We start from the raw sequence: 22,635 nt of genomic DNA, 5'->3' as shown, positions 1-22,635 counted from the left end.
AGAACAAGCTCCGATCCCTTATAGGGAGGAGCGAGGCCAAATCGGCCGAAGCCGGAGCGATAGGATGGGAGGGGGGAGGGGGAAGGGAGGGGCCAAGCAACAGAGGAAGCAGGGGGGGGGGGTTAGGGGATAGGGGTGAGCGGAAGGGAGGTCGCCCTTTCGTTACGGCGATCCCAAGAGAGAGGCAGCTTCCCTTCCTCCCACCCTCGACTGTCCCTTCACGCGGCACCCCTTCCTCCCCCCTCGACTGTTACTTCACCTTTGCGGCCGCCGGCTCCCGCGGCGATCAGGTCCTGTGTCCTCTCCTACGGCTGCTCGCTGGAGTGTGGGACCGCCGCCCGCGGGATGCCTGCATGGGGGAGTTGGGCCGCTGCCGGGTAGGAAGTCGCCGGCCGGTGGGTTGCGCCTGTCTTCTGCGGCCCATCTCCATGGGCTTCGCGGTGCCGTCTCCGGCTGCGCGGCGCGCTGGGAGGTGGGGTAGCTGGGTTTGGGCCGCTCTGCACGCGGCCACTGAGAGGGGACATATCCAGGGACCGCGGTCGATGGGACAGATCCGGGGACCGCGGTCGGCGGCCGGCTGCGGCAGGCCGCGAGCTCCCCCGATTTCTGTGCTGTGAAGCCATGCTGCAGCCGGCCGCTCGACTCTAACCGTGGCCTGGTGTGGTTCCTTGGGCGTATTCAGAGGAACATGATCGTGGTATAAATATGCTGTATGTATGGCTGGGTCGGTGGTCTCCAACTCGGAGCCCTTGCAGGGCCACAATTTTCCGATTTTCACAGAGGGAGGGGGGGCGGCCCGCACCAACCCGGTTTATGTCCGCCGCCCTGGTTGCGGCGTGCCTTCGCCTCCGTGCCGCCTGCCTCTACAAAAAAAAAAAAAAAAAAAAAAAACCTAAACTTTTGAATGGATGATTGGGCTCTGGCAGCTGGACCTTGCCCCTCTCGTAACGCTCGACCGCCGTGGGGAGGGGAGCCGATCCGGTAGGGGGGGGGGCGCTGCTCGCTTGCTCGAAGAGTTTGGCGCCCTTCCCCCACATGGCCAGGCGGGACCTTGGCAACTTGGGGGCTGTGGGTGGGTCCTGGTCCTCCCTGTGGATCCTGCTGGATCTGGAGCGCTCCGTTGGTAGAATGGGTGGTCCCTGGTCCTCCCGTTAGATCCAAAAGCAGGCCACTCGCGTGGCCCCTCTGTGCTTGGACCTGGCTAGGGAGGGCTCCATCTGTGCACGTGCTGTGCCGGTGGCCCGACTAGGGAGTGCTCCATCTGTGCCGGTGGCCCGACTGGACTGTGATTTAGTGGGGCGGTAGTACTATTCATGTGGATGGGTTTGGTGTGAATGCTCCTATGCTATTAGGCAATTATATGCTATTTAATAAAATACTATTATATGCTATTTAATAAAATACTATTATATGCTATGCTATTAGGCAATTATCTGCTATCTACAGCTATATATGCTATTTAATTAAATGCTATGCTATTAGGCTATTATATGCTATTTAATAAAATGCTATTTAATGCTATGCTATTAGGCTATTATATGCTAGTTAATAAAATGCTATTTAATGCTATGCTATTTGCTATGCTATTAGGCTATTATATGCTAGTTAATAAAATGCTATTTGATGCTATGCTATTAGGCAATTATTTGCTATGCTATTAAGCTATTATATGCTATTTAATAAAATGCTATTTAATGCTATGCTATTGCGCTATTATATGCTAGTTAATAAAATGCTATTTGATGCTATGCTATTAGGCTATTATATGATAGTTAAAGGCTCTTATATGCTATTTAAAGGCTCTTATATACTATGTAAAGGCTCTTATCTGCTATTAGCATGCAAGTCAGATCCCATCATATGCGATACCTACAACTTAGCAGCAATGCGCTCCTTCTCCAACTGGAGTTTCTGATGGCTGGAGTACTATATTGTATTTTATGCATGATCCCAGAAGGAGGGCTTTACTAATATTAGGGCCTGTTTCGGGTTCCAATCCACGTATGCCTGTACTGACTGTCTTTATTCTTTAGTACTTATTATAGCCATGCCTGCTCAACGTAAGCCACGATCAAAACCAGCACTGCAGAAAAAGCCCATGGCTAAGAGTCAAAGAAAGACTAGGACCACACGCATCACAACAACAGCGGTGGCTTCTACGGCGGCTTCTGTGGCCTCAACAGCGGCACCGGCTTCTGCGTTTCTACGGCCGCACAGCCTCAACAAGAATTGGCCGATTAATGGCTTTAATTCCAGAGGCAGATAGAGCAACACGGGGTTCGACGTTTGTCCCAGGTGAGCCACCACAAGCTGCTCCAACACCGACACATCCATTCACATAATATGCCCTCACCTCTCACGGGGGAGACCATGCCCTCTGCTAGCGGTCAACCAGGGGACCATGTTACACTAGCACGAAGTATACAGGAGGCACTGTCGCTCTTTGAACAGTCCAGGGCTCAACCTCCTTCTGAAGCAAGTAACACATGGCCCTACCCCCAGAGAAAAGGGTATTATCACATGTGGGGTAACCACGCTGTATCAATCCCTCTTCAACAAGACTCTTCGTATCCATCGTATCAAATTTTCGCCTCCATTCAGGTATGAGTTCCTACTTAGCCAGTGAGCAGCAGTAAGACGTAGACCTTACAGCTTTGAGCCCTCATATTAGGCTTCCTCGAGGTTTCTCATTGACCATGGCTGGCCCTTATGACGGGGAGATGCTACGGACAAGGGATATGTTGACCTCACTTTATGTGTATTTCATATATTAACTGTTTTCTTGCCTCACTTACTCGCTTCATCAGGACACGGCCATGATATCATCATTTCCCACCTTGCTTATGACCTTATTACCTGGAGTATGTTTCCATCCTTAGCATGTTGCCAGTGCAGAATGGGACATAAAACGTAGGCCTTGAGTCCTCATTTGACTTCCTCGAATTTCTCCTCGACAATACCAGACCCTTATACGGGGATGCTACTGACAACAGATGTGGGCGCACCTCTTGTATTAATTATGTTCTTGCCTCACTCACTCTTCATGACCTACATGGCCAGGCTATCATTTATTGACCACCTTGCTGACGACCTTATTATCAAAGACCTTAGCAGGGCGACCAGCTAACATCACTCACAAGCATCAAGGAGATAGGAACGTGATTAATCCCTTACTCGGAAGGAGAGTCACCATCTGGGAGGTGAGATCGAACGCCACGCAAGCAGCTCAACACATAGCGCGTGTCTATAATCGGGGAGCGACATAAGGGTTGTTATCGGGGTTTACACCGGATTTAAGGATACATACCGATACAGAATGGAGTTATATCACAGGCGGTACAGTACGATTCGGTGGGAATAGGCCTTGAGTTGTCAGGGCTACATTCGGGACATTTTGCATGAGGTAACACTTCATAGTTTATGGATCTTTCCTTTGACTAAGCCTCGATGGTATTGTGATTCGGGCAAAACCAGGGATCTACATTCCGTTTATACATCAGTGTTCGGGATGGATGCTGCCTCGATTTTGTGTCGACAGGACCACATGGAATGCTGAAGGCCCTTCATACTTCTGTTTTACATTCCGGAGTTTACCTTAGGGTTTACAACACTTCAAGAAATCCTGAAGGACCTTCACAATTAGGGTTTACATTTCTTCAAGTACCTGATGGCTTGCGACATTAGGTCCCAGTATTTACTGGTCCCATATTCCTGTATTATTGGGTTGATGGGATAATGAGGGTTAAAGGTACAGGGTTATAGGTACATGAGTACAAGGCACCCTGGGTAGGAGTTCAACAGTCATGCTCATCAGTACGTTGGATATGTTCATCAGAATGTTTGGTTTGGGGAAGTTCATCACTATATGCTTATCAGTATATTATGCTATTTCGTATGTTCATCAGAAGGCTTATCAGTGCATTGGCTTGGGGAAGTACAGCTGTATATGCTTATCATTGCTTTGGAGGCTCATCAGTACTCTAATCAGTACACTGGGCTGGTGGAGTTCAACAGGATATGCTCATCAGTACATTGGATATGCTCATCCATCCACCCCAGCGACCATTGTACAAGGTAGATCCGATTCTTTATCCTCAGCCTGCAGGCTTTCCCACGCTACCTTATTGTTTGTCCTCATCCTGCAGGCTTCCCCACACCTTAGCTGGTCCGATTGTTTATCCTCAGCCAGCAGGCTTCCCTGCACGACCTTATGTACTCCGATTGTTTATCCTTATCTGGTCCGATTGTTCATCCTCAGCCAGCAGGCTTCCCTGCATGACCTTATGTACTCCGATGGTTTATCCTTAGCCAGCAGGCTTTCCCACGCTACCTTAATTAATAACTTTATTTCGTTGTGGTCCGATGGTTTATCCTCTGCCAGCAGGCTTCCCCACACTACCTTAATAATAATAATAATAATAATAATAACTTTATTTCGTTATACCGCATTGTTGTCCGTTGGTTTATCCTCTGCCAGCTGGCTTCCCCACACTACCTTAATAATAATAATAATAACTTTATTTCGGTATACCGCATTGTGGTCCGTTGGTTTATCCTCTGCCAGCAGGCTTCCCCACACTACCTTATTGTTATCCTCAGCCAGCAGGCTTCCCAACACTACCTTATACGGACGGCTTCCCAACACTACCTTCCAACACTACCTTATACGGACGGCTTCCCAACACTACCTTATACGGATGGCTTCCCAACACTACCTTATCTGGTCCGATTGTTTTACTCAGCCAGCAGGTTCCCACACTACCTTATCGGATCCGATTCTTTATCCTCAGCCAGCAGGCTTCCCCACGCTACCTTACCTGGTCACATCTTATACAATTTATACCCAGTTAGTAGGCAAAGCTCCGAGCTCTCACACAGCCGTGGAGATAACTCGCAATAGACCGATTGTTTATCCTGAGCCAGCAGGCTCCCCCACAGTAGTCCCTTATATACCCTGCTTAGATCTCACACAGCCGTGGAGATAACTCGCAATAGACCGATTGTTTATCCGGAGCCAGCAGGCTCCCCCACAGTACCTTATTGTAGTCCCTTATATACCCTGCTTAGATCTCACACAGCCGTGGAGATAACGCGCAATAGACCGATTGTTTATCCTGAGCCAGCAGGCTCCCCCACAGTACCTTATTGTAGTCCCTTATATACCCTGCTTAGATCTCACACAGCTGTGGAGATAACTCGCAATAGACCGATTTTATCCTGATCTCACACAGCCGTGGAGATAACTCGCAATAGATAACTCGCAATAGACCGATTGTTTATCCTGAGCCAGCAGGCTCCCCCACAGTACCTTATTGTAGTCCCTTATATACCCTGCTTAGATCTCACACAGCCGTGGAGATAACTCGCAAGAAACGCAATACGTACTGGGCAAAATTTCTGCCTGCCTGCAATAGGACAGCTGTCTGCGTCGGTACCGCCTATTCACCAGTTCAATACAGGATGTTGTCATTGAGGTTATGTGAACCTGCGGGGCCGCAGCCATGACACTTGGGGGGAACCCGCGATTAGCGAGGTTTCACTATCACGGGTAGTGGCAGGTAAGCACAGCATATGGATAGAAGGCATACATCTTTACTGTGGTTAAGACATGGGGCACGTCGCCTTGCTTGGACGGCAGGGAGGCCAGGCCATGATCTTCACACCTACGTACCGCTGACGAGGGGACACCTCCTTGAACGGGAAGGGTCCGGTGAGCCGGGGTTGCTTGTACGGCACCCCACATTGTGCGGGGATAAGGAGGCATATGCTGTGCGCCTGATCATCGGTTGGTTATATGTTGCCTGGTGATGTACCTTGTGTGTTATGCCATTGTCAGAAGTGCGGTTACAGTGTACAGGTCATCACCGTTCATGCTTGATTATTATGTTCAGTTGATAACAGTTGGATGTAATTGTGCTGTTATGGCTGCGGCCAAATAAATTCCACATGAGTCGATAAATGCCTGAGTGTCATCATTGTACCATGTTAGTCCATGAGGGGTAAGAGCTACAGTGCTGAGTGCACGATTTGATTTAACTTAGTTTGGGGTCCATTAACATTTTTTGTACAATTGTTATAGTTCGTTTAGCCTTCTTTTATTGGTGTAATTCAGACACATTCGGGGGGGGGGGGAGGGTAGTGGGGGGGGATGTGTCTTTAGGGTGATCTTTAAGGTAATTGTGTGGAGGGAGGGCATATATTGTACTAATACTGATTGTATTTAAGTGCTTATTTATTATTACTGATGTGAACGTTGTGTTGCACTTTTTGTTAGTAAAAATTAATAAAGAATTAAAAAAAAAAAATCCCTAAATTCTACTATCACTATCTTATACTATAGGTGGAAAAATAGCCTCAGAGTAGAGTGACTGTATAATTGTGTAGGGTCATATCAGTTCACTCATATTTTCCATCATAGGCTATATCACCTCCCCCCTCTTTTAATATTATTTTATTATATAATTTAAATTTTTTACTTTTTATCCTTTGTTAATCTTATCCCCTTTGTTTGCTTGATTACTTCTGTAAAAAAAAATCCTTAATAAATACTCTTTATAAAAGTTATAAATCCATTGTCAGGAAGGATGATTTAATTACTTATGGCTGATTAGTAAAATTAATATCCAGTCCTTTAATAGATACATTCACAGGTCTTCTCAATTCTTCTTAAATCATCTCGATAGGAAAACTAGTAGTGAACTCATGAATAGGTTGTACCAAATTTCAGAAGACATAGGTCTCCTTTTACTAAACCGCGTTAGGGCATTAATGCGCAGAATAGCGCGCGCTAAATTGCCACTGAGTTAAATTGCCATTGAGTTGGCGTTAGTTCTAGCCGCGTAGCACGGGTTTAGCGTGCGCTACAATGCTGCGTGCACTAAAAACGCTAACGCAGCTTAGTAAAAGGAGCCCATAGTACATAGTCCAACAGGAAAAGACTGCCATACGTGCTCAAATTTCTACAATCACATCCTTTGAAGCAAAACATGTATCTTCTAAACTGTTACTAATACTTAGCTCATGTTGCACATTTTCATTCCTTTTACTCTTTTTTTTTTTTTTAATCCAAGACGGCCATAGTAAATGACAGCATGACCTGTGTGGTCCATCCAGTCTGCCCATCAGGCTTAAGGGGGGGCTTACAGGGCTTAAAATAGCCTGAAAAATGAAAATGCATTTTTTGGTTTAAAACCGCGAATAAACGAATCCGTAGCTACGGAATTCGCGAATACGGAGGGGGAAGTGTACTGCCTTTTTATTACTGTTGTATTTCAAAGTGACTTGCCCAGGGTCACAAGGAGTAGCGCTGGGATTTGATCTCATCGCCTCTGGGTGCAGAGGCAGCAGCTCAGTCAGTGAGCCAACACTCTAGTAGTTATTCATTTTGCATAAGATATCCCCCTCCTCCCCACGATAGGCAAGACCTGTACTTGTATGATATGAATGTGGTATAAAATACGCATACAGTATGATCTCATTATAACGGACTTGCTTACAACAGAATATTGTCTATAACAGATGAGGTCCACTGGTCCCGGCCGAACGCCTTTACAAATATGCAGAAAAGCACCACATATAACGGAATTTCGCATATAATGGACAAACAATTTGGTCCCCAGAGCCGCTTTTAGCTGTAGTTTTGTTTGGCTATAACGTATATGCAGGTTCCGCCTACAAGGCGCGTGGCATGCCGGTGATATCATATTATATGAAAGAAATGCAGCCCAGAAGAAAATGACAGATTATTTTTCTTTCCAGTACAGTACGACATAATGCTCTAGAACATCTTTTAGTATTGTGGTTTTGCAATCATTTCGTGCCATACCAATGTTTTGCTGAGTTTTCTTATTGATGTTGCTGATATGGTTGTGCAGTGACTGTTGTTCATTGATTGTATGTTGTTTCATGTTGACCTAAATAAAGTAAAAAAAAAAAAAAAAAAAAAAGCGACTCTGGATATAATGGACTGTTTTGCCAGGTCCCTTGAAGTCTGTTATAATGAGATTATACTGTACTTGCTCCTGAACCATCTTGCCACTTAAGGGACACAGACTTTAGAAGTCTGTCTGGCATCAGCCACATTGCCCCAGTGCTGGAGTTGCCATCAAAGCTAATTTCAGTCCATCTCAATCTGTCTTGTCATATACAGCTTCAGCTTTAGTTCTCCTCTGCTGGGGCTGCATTTAAATATCACTCCGTAGAAAACGAAAGCAAATAGGACTGGAGGTGTGGTGGACCCTAAACAATTTTCAGAGGATTGTGTTCATAAAGAGCTCGCTAAACTAATAAATGTTTATTATTATTGTTATCATTTCAATTTCGCAGCTACCATGAGACAGTTTTTAAAGGTTGTTTGAGTTTGCGGGTTCAGAATGAGTGATGAGTCTAGAAGTATCCCAAGATTCCTAATTTGTGATTTTGTGGGGAGTTCATACGTCCCGAAAAGTATTTTTATGTCAGGTGTTTTAGGCAAATGACTAGTAAAGAAACATAATATGAATTTTCAAACTTTTATTTTAGAGCAATAATAGGATTTGGCCTGAGCCAGTTTGAATCTGAAACCCTGGGATTTCAACTGCCATTCTTCACTAGGTTTCGCAATTCAGCTGATAGGTAAGTCATTGTTTTCATTTCTTTAACAGTTGTGCTGAATTATGTTGGACCTGTATGAAAATTATACCAAGATTGTGATACATATGCTTTCAGAAACATGTGTAGTCGTTCTTTAGTGACAGTTAACATGTGGAGAATGGATCAATTTGATCTTGATAAAATGTGCAACATGCATGAGTGACACTCATTGTGCCCACAGAGACACGTCCATGTGACATGCCATAAATGCACATGTTGTCACACAGCTATCCCCTGCTCTCATCGGCAGGCGGTTTAGCTGTGCCGAATCCTGACCTGTCGGTGTGGCTTCCCCAGGAAAGAGGAAGGCTTTTCAGGTAAAACAGACCTAGACTCCTGCCTAGTCTGCCAGGTCACACTGAGATATGCTTGCCAAAAAGGAGACAACACAATTTAAGTCTGTTCAAAAACTTGTTCCTAGGCTTTATTAAACCAGGGGGTCTGAATACTTTCAGCCACCCTCATGAAATGCAAAAATTAAGCATAAAACAAAAATATTATATAGTTGTCAGAATGGCTTGAGCACCAAGTATGGCATACAGTTCCAGTTCCCTGGACTTTCTCCACTTTAAAGATAGTCCTCTTCACCAGGGTTCAAATAAACAGAAATGCCATGAAAATAAACTTCCAAACAATGAAAACAAACTGCATAAACAAAGCAGATAAATGAAGTAGCAAACTTTAGAAATAAAGTTTCAGGCTTTCCAGCTAACCTAGCTGGGTAACATGTCCAGTTTCCAGCTCAGAATCCTAGGCTCATTAGCATCAGCTGAGCTTTTCAGCTGATGGAGCACAACAGGGCATCAGATAAACTGTTAGGTTTACAAAGGCTTTAACACAGAGGCTTCACACTATTATAGATACAGTCCCTTTAGCAAACCACAAACTCCAGGCAGTCCCAGAGTGAAACTGAGAGGTTTTACTTCTCTCCCTAATCAGTGACACCTGGGCTCTGGTTGCAGAGAGCCAGCACTCAAACGCAGCTTAGTGAGACAGATACTTGGCTTCCCTTCAGCTTATGGACTAACCTCCATTTCCTCTGGGTTATAGTTAGCTTCTGGACACATTTCAGCAGTGTCCATTGCCTCTTTTCCAGCAGCTGGGCTCAAGCTTGGGAAGTCCTCTGCCATCTCCACGTCCTCACTACTGTGGGGTTGAGGAGGGAGACTTCTCTCCTCATCTGCCTATTTGCACTGCTGCTGGTCGTGCCTTTGCCTTGGTTCCTCAGCTTCCCCTCCTGCTCTCCCCTCTGTGATTCAGGGCTCTGCTTTTACGTGTGTCATAGCCCCACCCCTCTCTCCTAGGAGCAAGGGGGTTGGGCAGGAAATCCCTAGGGAAATAACTCTGGTTTCTCCTAGGCTGATAATGTGCATACCTTGCAGGACTAGGACTCCACTTCTCAGTAAAAGTCCTATCAGGCTTTCTGATGACCTTATTCTGATATGGCATTCTCTGCTGTATATTCTTAGGTTTAAACCCTTTCTGCTCTACCTCACTGTCTGAGGGGTGGTCAGCCAATTCAATATCCTTACTTTTAACCTGGTCAGCTCTCCTGACCAGGGACCATGCTCTGCTTTTATCCACTACAGGGACAAAGCTGGCTACGGGTTTGTCACAATGTACATATTCAAAGATCCATGGATACAGCAAAAACTTTGCCAGATTAACTTATCATGAAAGAGGCATTTTTGAAAGAACATTCATGCCAGAATTGGGGCATCCTGCTCATATGTAATGTCCAAAAAAAAGGGTCCATCTCACAGCCATTTTCAAACAGGAAAAATGTTGGGATTTCCTGTTCGAAAATGTGTGACATTCTTGGTCTGAAAACGATCAAAACGAACAGCCATTTTCCAAATGAAACATCCAAAATATGAATGCCACAAAAAAGCAGGGACGAGATCATCTATCTGGCATCATTTGTACAAAAATGTTCATTCAGATGTCTCTTCAGAGTAAAGGGGCAGTCCAATGGTCAGTTCTGTAGACTTTAAACAATGGGACCCTGATAGAAATCAATGACATGGGGACAAATTTTTCCTTGTCCCCGCAGGAACTCATTTTCCCATCCCGTCCTGGCGAGTTCTTTTCCTGTCCCTGTCCTATCCCTGCAAACTCTGTCCTCATCTCCACAAGCCTCAAACACTTTAAAATCATAAGTATTCAAGGCTTGTGTGGTTAAGGCAGAGCTTACAGGAACGGGGCAGGGATAGGGACAAAACTTGCTGGAACGGGATGGGGAAATTGAGTTCTTGCGGTGATAGGGACCAAGTTGCCCCTGTGTCATTCTTTAATTCCACTTTTAATTCCTTTATATGTGATTGTGAGCCTTCCAGGAACAGATAGAAACCTACTGTAGCTAAGGGGGCAGAGTATAGCACAGAGGTCAAAGCTACACTTTCAACACCCTCAGGTTGTGGGTTCATATCCATACAGCTCCTTGTGAGCCCCAGACAAGTCACTTAATCCCCCAGTTGTCCCAGGTACATTAGATAGATTGGGAGCCCACCAGGGCAGACAGGGAAAAATGCTTGAGTACCTGAATAAATTCATGTAAACCATTCTGAGCTCCCCTGGGAGAATAGTATATAAAATTGAATAAATAAATAAATAGCCACCACATTTGCAGGTTCCTTATAAATTCAGGAGGGCTCACACATTTGTACAGAAAAAAGTGTTACCTAGGTCCTTGTTGTTCAAAGTCCACTGCACTGGCCACTGGGCTACTGCTTATTGCTGTATTAGGAATGGTCACAAAATTCAAGAAAAATATTTATGCATAGATTTTATTGGACAGGAATATTACCGTAAGAGGGTAGTTTTAGCGCAAGAAAGGCAGGAAAGAAACATAGGTGCATAAGTTGCACATATTCTATAAAAACAACATACAGCATGTGCCTTTGAGCCTTTGTAAAATAACTTATCTGAAAACTCCCACACAAAGTTACAGGCACTCTGAAGGGCTAATGCAGAAAGTTACCATGAGCAAACGGGCACAATATTGCACATATTAGTGTGTACAGAAGGCAGAAACATAGAAAATAGAGAATGACACTGGGACAAATTTGTCCCCGTCCCCACAGGAACTCAATTTCCCTGAGTTTTGTCGCTGTCCCTGTTCCATTCCTGTAAGCTGTGCCTTAACCGCACACGCCTCAGACACTTATGATTTTAAAGTGTTTGAGGCTTGGTGCAGATGAGGACAGAGCTTGCAGGAATGGGGCAGGGACAGGAAAAGAACTCTCTGGGGATGGGATGGCAAAATGAGTTCCTGCAGGGACGGGAAAAAATTTGTCCCCGTTTCAGTCTCTAATAGAAAATGAAGGCAGTTAAAGATCTTATAGCCTATCCAGCCTGCCCATCTATGCCATCTACTCTTCCTTAGTGGCTCACTGATTAAGGTGCTGCTTCTGCACGCAGAGGTTGGGAGATCAAATCCTAGTTCTGCTCCTTGTGACCCTGGGCAAATCACTTAGTCCTCCAGTGTCAGCTTTGAAATGCCAAAGCAATAAAAAGGCAATATACAAGTCTCCATTCCCTTTTCTTGAATTTAGATACAATTTTTGTTTCTACCACCTCCACCACAACTATTTCCTCAGGATATTTAGTCTGTGCCAGGGATCTCAAAGTCCCTCCTTGAGGGCTGGAATATAGTCGGGTTTTCAGGATTTCCCCAATGAATAGGCATTGAAAGCAGTGCATGCACATAGATCTCATGCATATTCATTTGGGAAATCCTGAAAACCCGACTGGATTCCGGCCCTTAAGGAGGGGCTTGGAGACCCCTGGTCTATCCCCTTTCACCTTCATCCTATACTTCCTCATTCCAGAACTTCCTTGCAGTTGAAAGAGACTTGCCTCCTGTGCATTTGTGCCATGGAGGTATTTAAACATCTCCCGCCTTTCTTCCAAAGTATATATTTTGAGATATTTTGTTCCCATATGCTTTTCCCCTAATTATCCCTCCCTTTTACAAAGTCGCAGTAGCGGCGGCTGCGAGGCAAATACTCTGACGCCCAGTAAATCCCTTTGGGCATCGGAGTGATTACCACAGCAGCAGCTGTTACTGCAGCTTTATAAAAGGAGCCCTATATATATATATGTATATATAGTGCTTAATTTGCACATGCAATTTAATTGAACAATGAGTCAATTAGCACTGTTAATTGTGTGCTAACTACTACTACTATTTATCATTTCTACAGCGCTGAAAGGCTTACGCAGTGCTGTACATTTAATATGTAATAGGCAGTCCCTGTTCAGAAGAGTTTACAATCTAATATGGACAGAGAGGATATTTAGGGTTGGGGAGTTTCTTGCAGAGAGAATGAAAGGATGGACATGGGTGTGAAAGCAGCCTCAAAAAAGTAGGCTTTCAGCTTGAATTTGAATACTGCTAGAGACGGAGCATAAGTTGGCATACGGGCGCCTAACTTTTGGCATGAGCACTTTTGCCAGGTCAAAGTCTGGTGAAAATGGTCAGGCCTAAAGTTGACAGTTGCACGGATAAGTCATAGTAGTCTGTAACGTATGCGTGCAACTGCAAAACATGTCCCTGACCCACCCATGTGCTAAAAAAAATCAGCACTGACTAGAATAGCGCTCAGCCCGATGCTACAAAGTGAGTGTACCTTTTATAGAATCAGGCTTAGAAACATAGAAAGATGACGGCAGAAAAGGGCTACAGCCCATCAAGTCTGCCCACTCTTCTGACCCACCCCATCAAGTCTGAGTGCTAATGACCCAGTTCCTTAACTCGACCCCCGTAGGGATCCCACGTGGATGTCCCATTTATTCTTAAAGTCGAGCACATTGGTGGCCTTGACCATCTGCACCGGAAGTTTGTTCCAGTGATCTACTACCCTTTCTGTGAAGAAATACTTCCTGGTGTCACCATTAAATTTCCCTCCTCTGAGTTTGAACGGGTGCCCCCTTGTGACCGAGGGTCCCTTGGGAAAGAATATATCGCTTTCCGCCTCGACACGACCTGTGATGTACTTAAATGTACTTAGTGCCTGTGTGCATCGCATAATTAAGGTGCACCCATTTAGGCCAGCTAAAACCAGGTCTAAATACCTGGGTCTATGTTGTGCGTGGATCGGGTGTATTCTATAGCAATGTGCATAACTTTCAGGAACGCCTACAATCTGTCCCTGGTCATGCCCCCTTTTCATATTCAGGCACTGCAACTGGTGCGTATTTTTCTTTATAGAATTGCACTTTCCAAGTCATGCATGTAACTTTTAATTAGTGCCAATTATGAGATGATAATTGTCAATTTTCAGCATCAATTAGGACAATTAATCAATTAAGTTATAGCATAAATCGGCCGTGCTCCCTGATTTGTATGCACAACTGAAGGTATTATATAAAGAATTTGGGGGTAAGATAATAGAAAAGTGCCTAGATGGCATCACACACGTGACTACAAATTAGTGCTAATTATTATCAATTAATGCCACCTAATGGGCACATAACTTCACAGTATGCAAGGGTCAGTGGAGTAGCGAGGGTGAGTAATTCCCAGGGTGGTAGTGCCCCTCCCTCTTCTCCGCCCCTTTCCCACCCACCCCTGCCGTGTGCACACACCCTTCCCTTCCCCCACACCTCTTTCATTTTCCCAGCGTGAGCAGCATCACGAACTTGCTGCCCGAGTTGTGTTGGCTCTCCCTCCGACGTCACTTCCTAAGAGGGGTACCCGGAAGTGATATCAGAGAAAGCTAACTCTGATGCAGGCAGCAAGTTCGTGATACTGCTCACGCCAGGAAAATTGAAGAGGTACGAGAGATGGGAAGCGGTGCACGTGCGCAGCAGGGAGGGTCAGGAAGGAGTGAGGGTGGAGAGGAGGATGGGTGTCAGCACCCTGCCAAGACGATGCCTCTTACTATGCCACTGGCAAGGGTTTCTGGTTTTGCTCCTTTCTTTATGATATTGAAAGGACTGAACTCTAAAAAGCTTTGTGTGGTGTTAAGTCTACAAGGACACATCTATTTTTTTTTTTTTTTTTTGGGGGGGTGAAGCCTGGAATGTACAGGAGGAGGACATAGCTGGCATCTTTTCAAGTGAAATGAATGGACGAAGGGGTGGTAGTTTGAAGCAAGACTATCTAAAATGCAACACTTTACAGTATACCTATTAAATGTATCTTCAGAGCATTATTGAAACCAGGAGCTGTTTTCATCTGGCGGTGATAGAGGGGAAAAAGGTGTGTTTCGCTAAAATCTAAATAAAATGGAAACCCAGCACTGTTCTAAAATTCTGCCAGTTTCCTTCAGCTCATTTGGGTTTCCTGATCAATTGGAACCTGGAATGAATGTGTCTTAAAAACAGAGACTGTGTCTGAATTCAAGAGGGCCTGGGCCAGGCACGTGGGATCTCTCGGAGAGAGAAAGAGATAATGGTTACTGTGGATGGGCAAACTAGATGGGCCATGTGGCCTTTATCTACCGTCATGTTTTTACGTCAGGTTTCTATGTTTAAATCTTCATTTGCTGCTACCTGGGGTTTCCCTCCATTTTGTTCCCTCACCCATTCCCTCTCTCTCTTAGCTCAAACATTACAGTGACAGCCATTTGACTGACAGGCACAGATCCGGATTCCCAGAAGAACATGCTCTTGAGTCCATTAGCATGTTTCTCTGGGTGTTAAACTAGTTACAAGGCTCAGAATTATCAGAGATTTTCTTTGTCCGCTTTTGCATTTTCATCCTTTGACTTTTTTTTTGTGCGTTTCAGGAGGAATTTTATTACTGCTGGTGCAGGAGCAGGGATTGCCTCGGTGTTTCGGGCTCCCGTGGGCGGTCTTCTCTTTGTGCTGGAGGAGGTGGCCTCTTTCTGGGATATCAGACTGGCCTGGCAGACCTTCTTCTGCTGCTTGATGGCGGCCTTCACCACGGATCTACTCTCCACTTCATTTAATGGGTTTCTTAACAGAGGTCACTTTGGATTTTTCAAAGCCGAAAACAGAATCTTGTTTTGGGTATGTATGAAAGCAGCTTGGCTATTTTATTTCTTATTTATTTTTAAGGAGTAGAACAAAATCATCGTAGGAATACTGTGTGCTTGGACTGTGATGACCTGAGCACAGCACAGTGACCTGAAGCAGCACAGTGACCTTTCATGGGATGCTCCTGGAAGAGAACTGAGCTTGATGTTCTTTAGCTATATGAGAAAATGGGGGGGAAAAGGCAGCAGAATGATGACCTTACTTGACTGCATCACTATGATTAATGAGTGATTTAATGGTCAGACCTAGATTATAGCTCAGAAAAAGCCCTAGAACATTACAACAACAACTACTACTACTACTACTACTACTACTTATCACTTATATAGCGCTGAAAGGTGTACGCAGTGCTGTACATTTTGACATTTATAGATGGTCCCTGCTCAGAAGAGCTTACTAACTTGGACAGACAAGACATGACATAGAGGGTAGGAAATGCAAAACCAAAGGTGTAAGGAGTAAATTGTACCCTTCTCTTCCACTGCCAATTCCAGACTTTGATCCTTTCATCTAGCTGCCCCTTATGCCTGAAATAAATTACCCGAGTTTCTCCGCCAAGCCCTTTCCCTTGTTGAAAAGCAGACTGAATACCCACATTTTTGATATAGCCTTCAATCCATAACTACTCTCCATTGCCCTCCAACCCAACAAGCATATTAACTGTTCACCTTAACTGTATCCATGACATTTTGTTTGTCTGTCTTGCCTGTTTAGATTGTAAGCTCTTTCGAGCAGGGACTTTCTTCTTTGTGACTCTGTATAGCGCTGTGCACATATGGTAGTGCTACAGAAATAATTAATAGTAGTAGAGTTAGGAGTCGAAAGCACTCTCAAAGAGGTGGGCTTTTAAACGGGCCTTGAACACTGCCAGAGACTGAGCCCACGGTTAGGATTCGGGCAGCTTGTTCCAAGCATATGGTGCAGCAAGGCAGAAGGGACGGAGTCTGGAGTTGGTAGTTGAAGAGAAGGTCACATGCGCTTGTATTTCTTTTAAAATTCTACATGGTATCTTCAGTCCTCTTATTCCTTTATTTTGGAATGTTTACCGATTCTCCTTTGCAAGAGGTATCCAACAATTTAAACCCCATTCTTTCTAAAAAAGGGATTCAAGGAGTCAAGATCTTCAGTCAATCTTTGATCTTTAAATTCTCTCAACTCTGGAATGATCTCCCCTTTTTTTATAAAGAGTTCCAGTTCGTTTCAATTTTTCCGTAAATCTTTAAAAACTACTGTATTTGCCAAACATTTTGAAAACTAATTCTTTTCAAATTTTGCTATTATCTTCTATTTATCATTTGTAAATCATTCCCTGTTTATTTTTAATTGCTGTAAACCGAGTCGAGCCTTCTTAGAATGATGACTCAGTATATAAAATTAAGCTTTAGATTAGTTAGTTTTAGTTTAAAGACTTGTTCTACTGCTGATTAGGTGGACTTCTGAAAGTTATTTAGATTTAGATAGACATAGGAAATTGCCCCTCCATTGCCCCAAGTACGTTAGATAGATTGTGAGCTCACTGGACAGATAGGGACAAATGACTGAGTACCTGAATGTAAACCATTTAGATGATTAATAGGCGCTATATAAATAACGAAATAAAATAAATAAATAAACAGAAATACATTCACCTGGACAGTGATGGTGTGATCACCATTTTCTCAGACTTCATTTTAGTAAACATTTTGTTAGGGTGTTTTGCTAAAATTATTTTAAAATATGGTTTCTGTACTGTATTAGTGAATTTCTGTAAAGAGACTTAAGATCATATAACTTGTCATTAAGAAACTTTCACAAAATGCACTAAATGAAAATAAGTAGAAGGTTTTAAACATAAGAATAGCCTTACTGGGTCAGACCAATGGTCCATCAAAGCCAAAGTGAATTTACTTGTATCCATAGTGCATGGTATGAACATTATGAATGTATGTACATTTATTTCTGATGACTAAAATTTCACTAAACCGGGTTAATGTTACTTTTATCCATGCCAAGGATATCTAACCATTTGCAAGAATACCTTTTGAGTTGAAAATGAGGCACATAAATTAATTTGTTTTTCTTCATTAGCATATTATTCCAAAAGTGAGAGACGGATCCATCTTTTAATATTCTATATCGTCTATTTGCCAAGAAACCTGGGAACCATTGCAGTACAAGTCCAATATAGGTTGGGAGAACAAATAGAAATAAGGCCTGATATATTTCTTTTGGTACCATAACTAAAGTGCGCCGTACAAAGGCGCAACAATCCCGCAATGCCATTTACACGCTGGACAAATGCGTGCTGCCTTTTTCTGGGCTTTGAGAGCTTTCTTTTTGTGCTGTGATTGTTGGTGTGCTCCAGTTGGGGGGGGAGGGCGGTTAGAGGGAACCCCCCAATACAGTGAAAACTCCTGTTTTTTTGCTCTTTGGGAGTTTTCAGTGTAGTGGGGGGGTCCCCCCCCCGGGAGCGCAAGTACTTGTAAGTTTAGTGGGGGTTCCCCCCATCCCCCCTCACAGTGCAAAGGGGAAGCCCTGAAAGGCGGCACGCATCTGTCATTTATGCAAATGTCAAGTTGAGATTGTTGGCGCGCTTTTATATGGAGCTGTTTTGACGGGTCATTTCTTTTATATGATATGCAGAATTTAATCTAGAGAGCACAGGAGTAAAATACAAAGAGAAATATTTTCAACATGCACCATAACCTTTATTCTGAACATGTTTCATCTTGCTTTCTTTGTTCACCAGTACTATATTTGGTATGAGGTGTAGGAGCTATTATATGAGGTGTAGGAGCTATGGAACTATGGTTAGAGCTGAGCTATGAGATGTATGTTGAAAATCTGAGGTAGCCGCTCTATATGTAATGATATTTCTTTATGGAGAAAGTGTGAATATGTTGAATGGCCTCCCAGTGGAGGTGGTAGAGCCAAAACAGTTACAGAATTCAAGATGGCATTGGATAAGCACAGAGAATTCTTAATTCCAATGTAGTGGAGAGGAAGACTCAGATTGATTTAGGCTTAAGTCAGTTCAATAAGAATTAAATTGGACAGATTAGGTGGGCCTTATGGTTCTTACAAGTAATGGTATTTTCAATATGGTTGTGAAAATTGGACAGTGCAAGAAGCATGAAGGAAAAAATAATTGATACCTTCAAATTATAGTGCTGGCAAAGAATTCTACATATACCATGAATTGCCTGAAGAATAAATCAGTGTTGGCGATCAAAGCTAAGTTTTCCTTGGGAGTTCAAATAACAAGACCTCCCTCAACTTCATACTTCAGACATGTAATGCAAAGAGAAAGATCATTAGCTAAGACATCATGCTTGACAAGGTTGAAGTTCAATGCAAAAGAGGAAGACCAGTAGAGTAATATGGATCAATAAAATAACAATAGCCATGGATGTCCCTATATCAACAATTTGTTTTCTAACATTAGACCAAACAGAGCTCAGGACAACTATCCATAGGGCTGCCATCACTGTTCCCTCTAAGCTGAAAGGGAGACCTCCAACTGCAGTTCTGCTAGTGGGGATGGTGATGCTTCAGTATTGTGGTTTCAGTTACTAGGGAAAGGCAGGTTTCTCCATTGCATGCAAATCTCTTTCATGCATATTCACTGCGGATATCCTGAAAATCTGACTGGCAAGGGGATACTCCAGGATCGACTTGGGAAACACTGCCCTAGAGTCCTGCAAAGTTTGTTTTTCCCTCGCTACTGAAAATGAGGTAGTGAAAAAGCACCTCCTACTGGCAGGACTATAGGTAGTGGACGTCTGCTCAGCTTACAGGAACAGTGGTTGCCAAGGGTCAACATTAACTTGATGTCATCTTGCAACAAAAACAACATGACTCTTATTAATTATAGTATTTCTTTGCTAATCTTCTTGTAATTGAGACAAATTACTTTTTTAATTGAAATTTTTTAAAATATATTCAATCTAAAAAAGAAAATAAATATAGAACATACAGCAAAAATACAATAGAGCACAGGTGTCAAACTCAAGACCCGCGGGCTGAATCTGGCCCACCTGGCCGTTTTATACAGCTCGCAGTGCGATGCGGCGTTTTCATTGCTGCCCCCGGTGTTATCTTCTGTGAGTCTGCTGGGACAGACGGAAAAATGCTTGAGTACCTGAATAACTCAATCAACCGCACGGTGCTGTTTATATAATTGTGCCTAATGGATTTCATGCGTGCTGTGCCAGAAGATTTAACAAATCAATTCTGGAAGAGATCAAACCGGCTATGTCACTAGAAGCCAAAATGATGAAGTTATTATTTTGGCCATACTGTCAGAAGAGAAAGATCATTGGAGAAGGACATCATGTTTGGCAAGATCAAAGGAACCAGGCAAAGAGGGCGAGCTGCAATCAGAAGGCTGGACATGTTGAAAACAACCATGGGGATGACGCTGGAGGACCAATTCCTTTTTAGATCTATAATTCATCAAGTTGCTAGGACTTGAGCATGAGTTGATGGCACCTAAGAAGTAGAATAGTGCCTAAGCAGTCTTAGGCGCTGGTAGATGCCTATTTTATTTTTTAAAAAATTTTAACATTTATGTACCACTTGTAGCCTATGGAGGTACTCAAGCATTTTTCCCTTTCTGTCCTGGTGGGCTCACACTTTATCTAATTTACCTGGGGCAATGGGGGATTCAATGACTTGTCCAGGGTCACAAAGAGCAGCATGGGGTTTGAACCCACCACCTCAGTTGCTCCTTGACTCAGGGTGCTGAGGCTGTAGCTCTACCCACCGCACCACACACTCCCCATTGCTAACCTTAGGCGTACTCCATTTATGCCAAGGTTTTCTTGGCCTAAATGAGTGCACCTATGTTATGCACCTAAGTCAAACCATGGCCAAAATCTGCCCTGAACCCGCCCCTAGCTACATTTTCTTAGGCGCCTTGGAGTAGATGCCTACCAGCTAATTTAATTGTTTCTAAATTGCTTTTTAATGGCGCTTTTCAATTAATGGTGTTGATTAAGCTTAATTGAATAATTAAGTTATGAAGGCATACTGAAAAGTTCTCAGCCCAACCAACCAACTTCCTAAATTCTGAGCGTTATTTTGCCACTGTAGCTGAAAAAAGCGTTATCTGGTAAGTGCCAATGTCTAGAAACGAAATTCTGTGTTTTGACCTTGTTTCAGATCATTGATTGAAGCATATCCATGTTATTTTCTTCTTGGCTGGGCTGAGAACTTTTTATCACCCTCTCATAGGGGTCTAGACTGGCCAAGTGGACCTGGGCCTTAGAGCTCAAGCAGTATTAAACCTGTTGGCGTGCCCTAATATAGATGTGCTATTTAGCACAAAAATGCCCGCTCTCTACCCCCGACCCACCCTCCCAAAAAGAAATTTTAGTGCATACCCATCTGGTGGTTACTGCAGGATGCCTGAATGCATCTCGTGTTAAGCCATTTTAAGCTGTGTTAGGTGCATGTAAGTGCCTAACGCAGCTTAAATAGAAATACCCTTTTATCTTCCTGTGCCTCGGGTCATCAGCTATTATTATAATAATGAGAAGATATATCCTTACTTCCTTTCTTTTTGGAAGCCTTTACACAGTCTAGATGCCAGACTGCCCTGCTATGCCACCCAGAGATGGCTGTTTGCAAACATCTGAAGGCAACATCTAGGGATTCTGCACTATATGAATCCAAATTATTATCTTAAAATGGTCTGTTGTGTCCATTTCAAGCACTGAACCATGAAAGAAATAATCATTTCTCAGCAATAAAGAATGCCTGGTATATTGTGCTCATAAAAGATGTGCCATTTATATTAAGCTTCTTTTTTCATCTGTTGAGCTGGCATGGTAGCTATAGAAGCCGGAAGGCTTCCTTGTAAATCTATGAGTCTCATCATTAAAAATCAGGTTTAGAGCTGCAGTCTTTGTACTATGGAATGTGTTTAGGCAGCATAATTGCTCTTCAGTGCTCTTTCACACCTGGGGGTTTGTTACTAAGCACTTGTGGCATTCTAATGAACAATGCCTATTATAATGGACAGTGCTCTACTGAGGAGAAAAATGTAAGAAGGCATTTTTCTGTGCTAAGCATAGCCTAATATTTATCTTTAGTCTGATGTGCATGTTTGGTTTATTTTTTTTTTTTTTTTAAGGGGGGGGTTTAAATCTGTGAGTTTTATTTTCCTTCTTTTATCTGATTTGTTAAACATACTTTTTTGTGGCATATAAATTTTGACATATGAATTATGGGGAGCTAGCAGGAAAATGCAGTAATCCACATAGGAATTATTGTACAGAGGATAACCAGAGCAAACACTGCAGCTACCAGTACTGATTCATACTGTTGTATCAGAGGGATGAATTAATTGAACAAGATAGACACGATTTTTACATCCATATAAATCACTAATATCACATAGAATACAGTATATTGCAATATACAGCGATACTAGCTCAGACATGGGCAAACTATGGCCTGTGGGCCATATCCGGCCCGCAAAGCAGGACAGCTAGTCCACCATGACAGCTTGTAAACGGGGAGCGGCATGGGAGCAGCAGCTAGAGCTGCAGCAACAGCGCACCACCTGCTCAAGCAGCTCCTCATGCCACTGTGTAGCGTTCACGCTGCCGCCATCTTTCCCCAAATAGTATCCAACAGCTTGGCGCTAGAGGCCTGGGAGCGCGAGCTGCAGCTCTGTGCAGGCGCTGTGCGGGATGTGCTGGGGAGGCAGAGCACGGGGAAAGTGCGCGCAAGGCTGCAGGGTTTAATGTGCATGAGGAAAAGTCAAGGCTCGTGCTGGGGATGCTTGAGCTCTGAGGTTTCGTGGCAAGATGGAGAAGAAAGCCTTCTGGCTCAGTCCTAAATAGTGCTGTCCACCGGTGTATCAGCATATACCACAGGTAGGCAAGGCTGCTCAGTAGTAAACCGGAGGGCTCTCGTTGGTGAAAGGAAGGATCTCGGACTTGCTGCACCATTTAAGAAAATAAAACATATCGCCTTTTTTAGGAATAGCTCAAAATGAGTTCAATTCAGGTA

The 22,635-nt window shown here is 43.7% G+C and overlaps 1 protein-coding gene across 2 annotated transcripts in view; it reads left to right on the top strand.

Moving 5' to 3' along the window:
- Positions 1-22,635, top strand: part of LOC117355639 (chloride channel protein D-like) — a 236,796-nt gene that overhangs the window by 44,506 nt on the left and 169,655 nt on the right. For both annotated transcript variants that reach the window (XM_033934508.1, XM_033934509.1), the window contains exons 5-6: positions 8,521-8,613; positions 15,366-15,609. In XM_033934508.1, coding sequence (XP_033790399.1) covers positions 8,521-8,613; positions 15,366-15,609 — 337 coding nt within the window. The remainder of the gene's footprint in view (positions 1-8,520; positions 8,614-15,365; positions 15,610-22,635) is intronic.

The sequence above is a fragment of the Geotrypetes seraphini genome, chromosome 2 (assembly GCF_902459505.1).
Source record: "Geotrypetes seraphini chromosome 2, aGeoSer1.1, whole genome shotgun sequence".
NCBI lineage: Eukaryota > Metazoa > Chordata > Amphibia > Gymnophiona > Dermophiidae > Geotrypetes > Geotrypetes seraphini.
The sequence above is the reverse complement of the archived record's forward strand: the minus strand, read 5'-3'. Positions and strand labels throughout refer to the sequence as shown.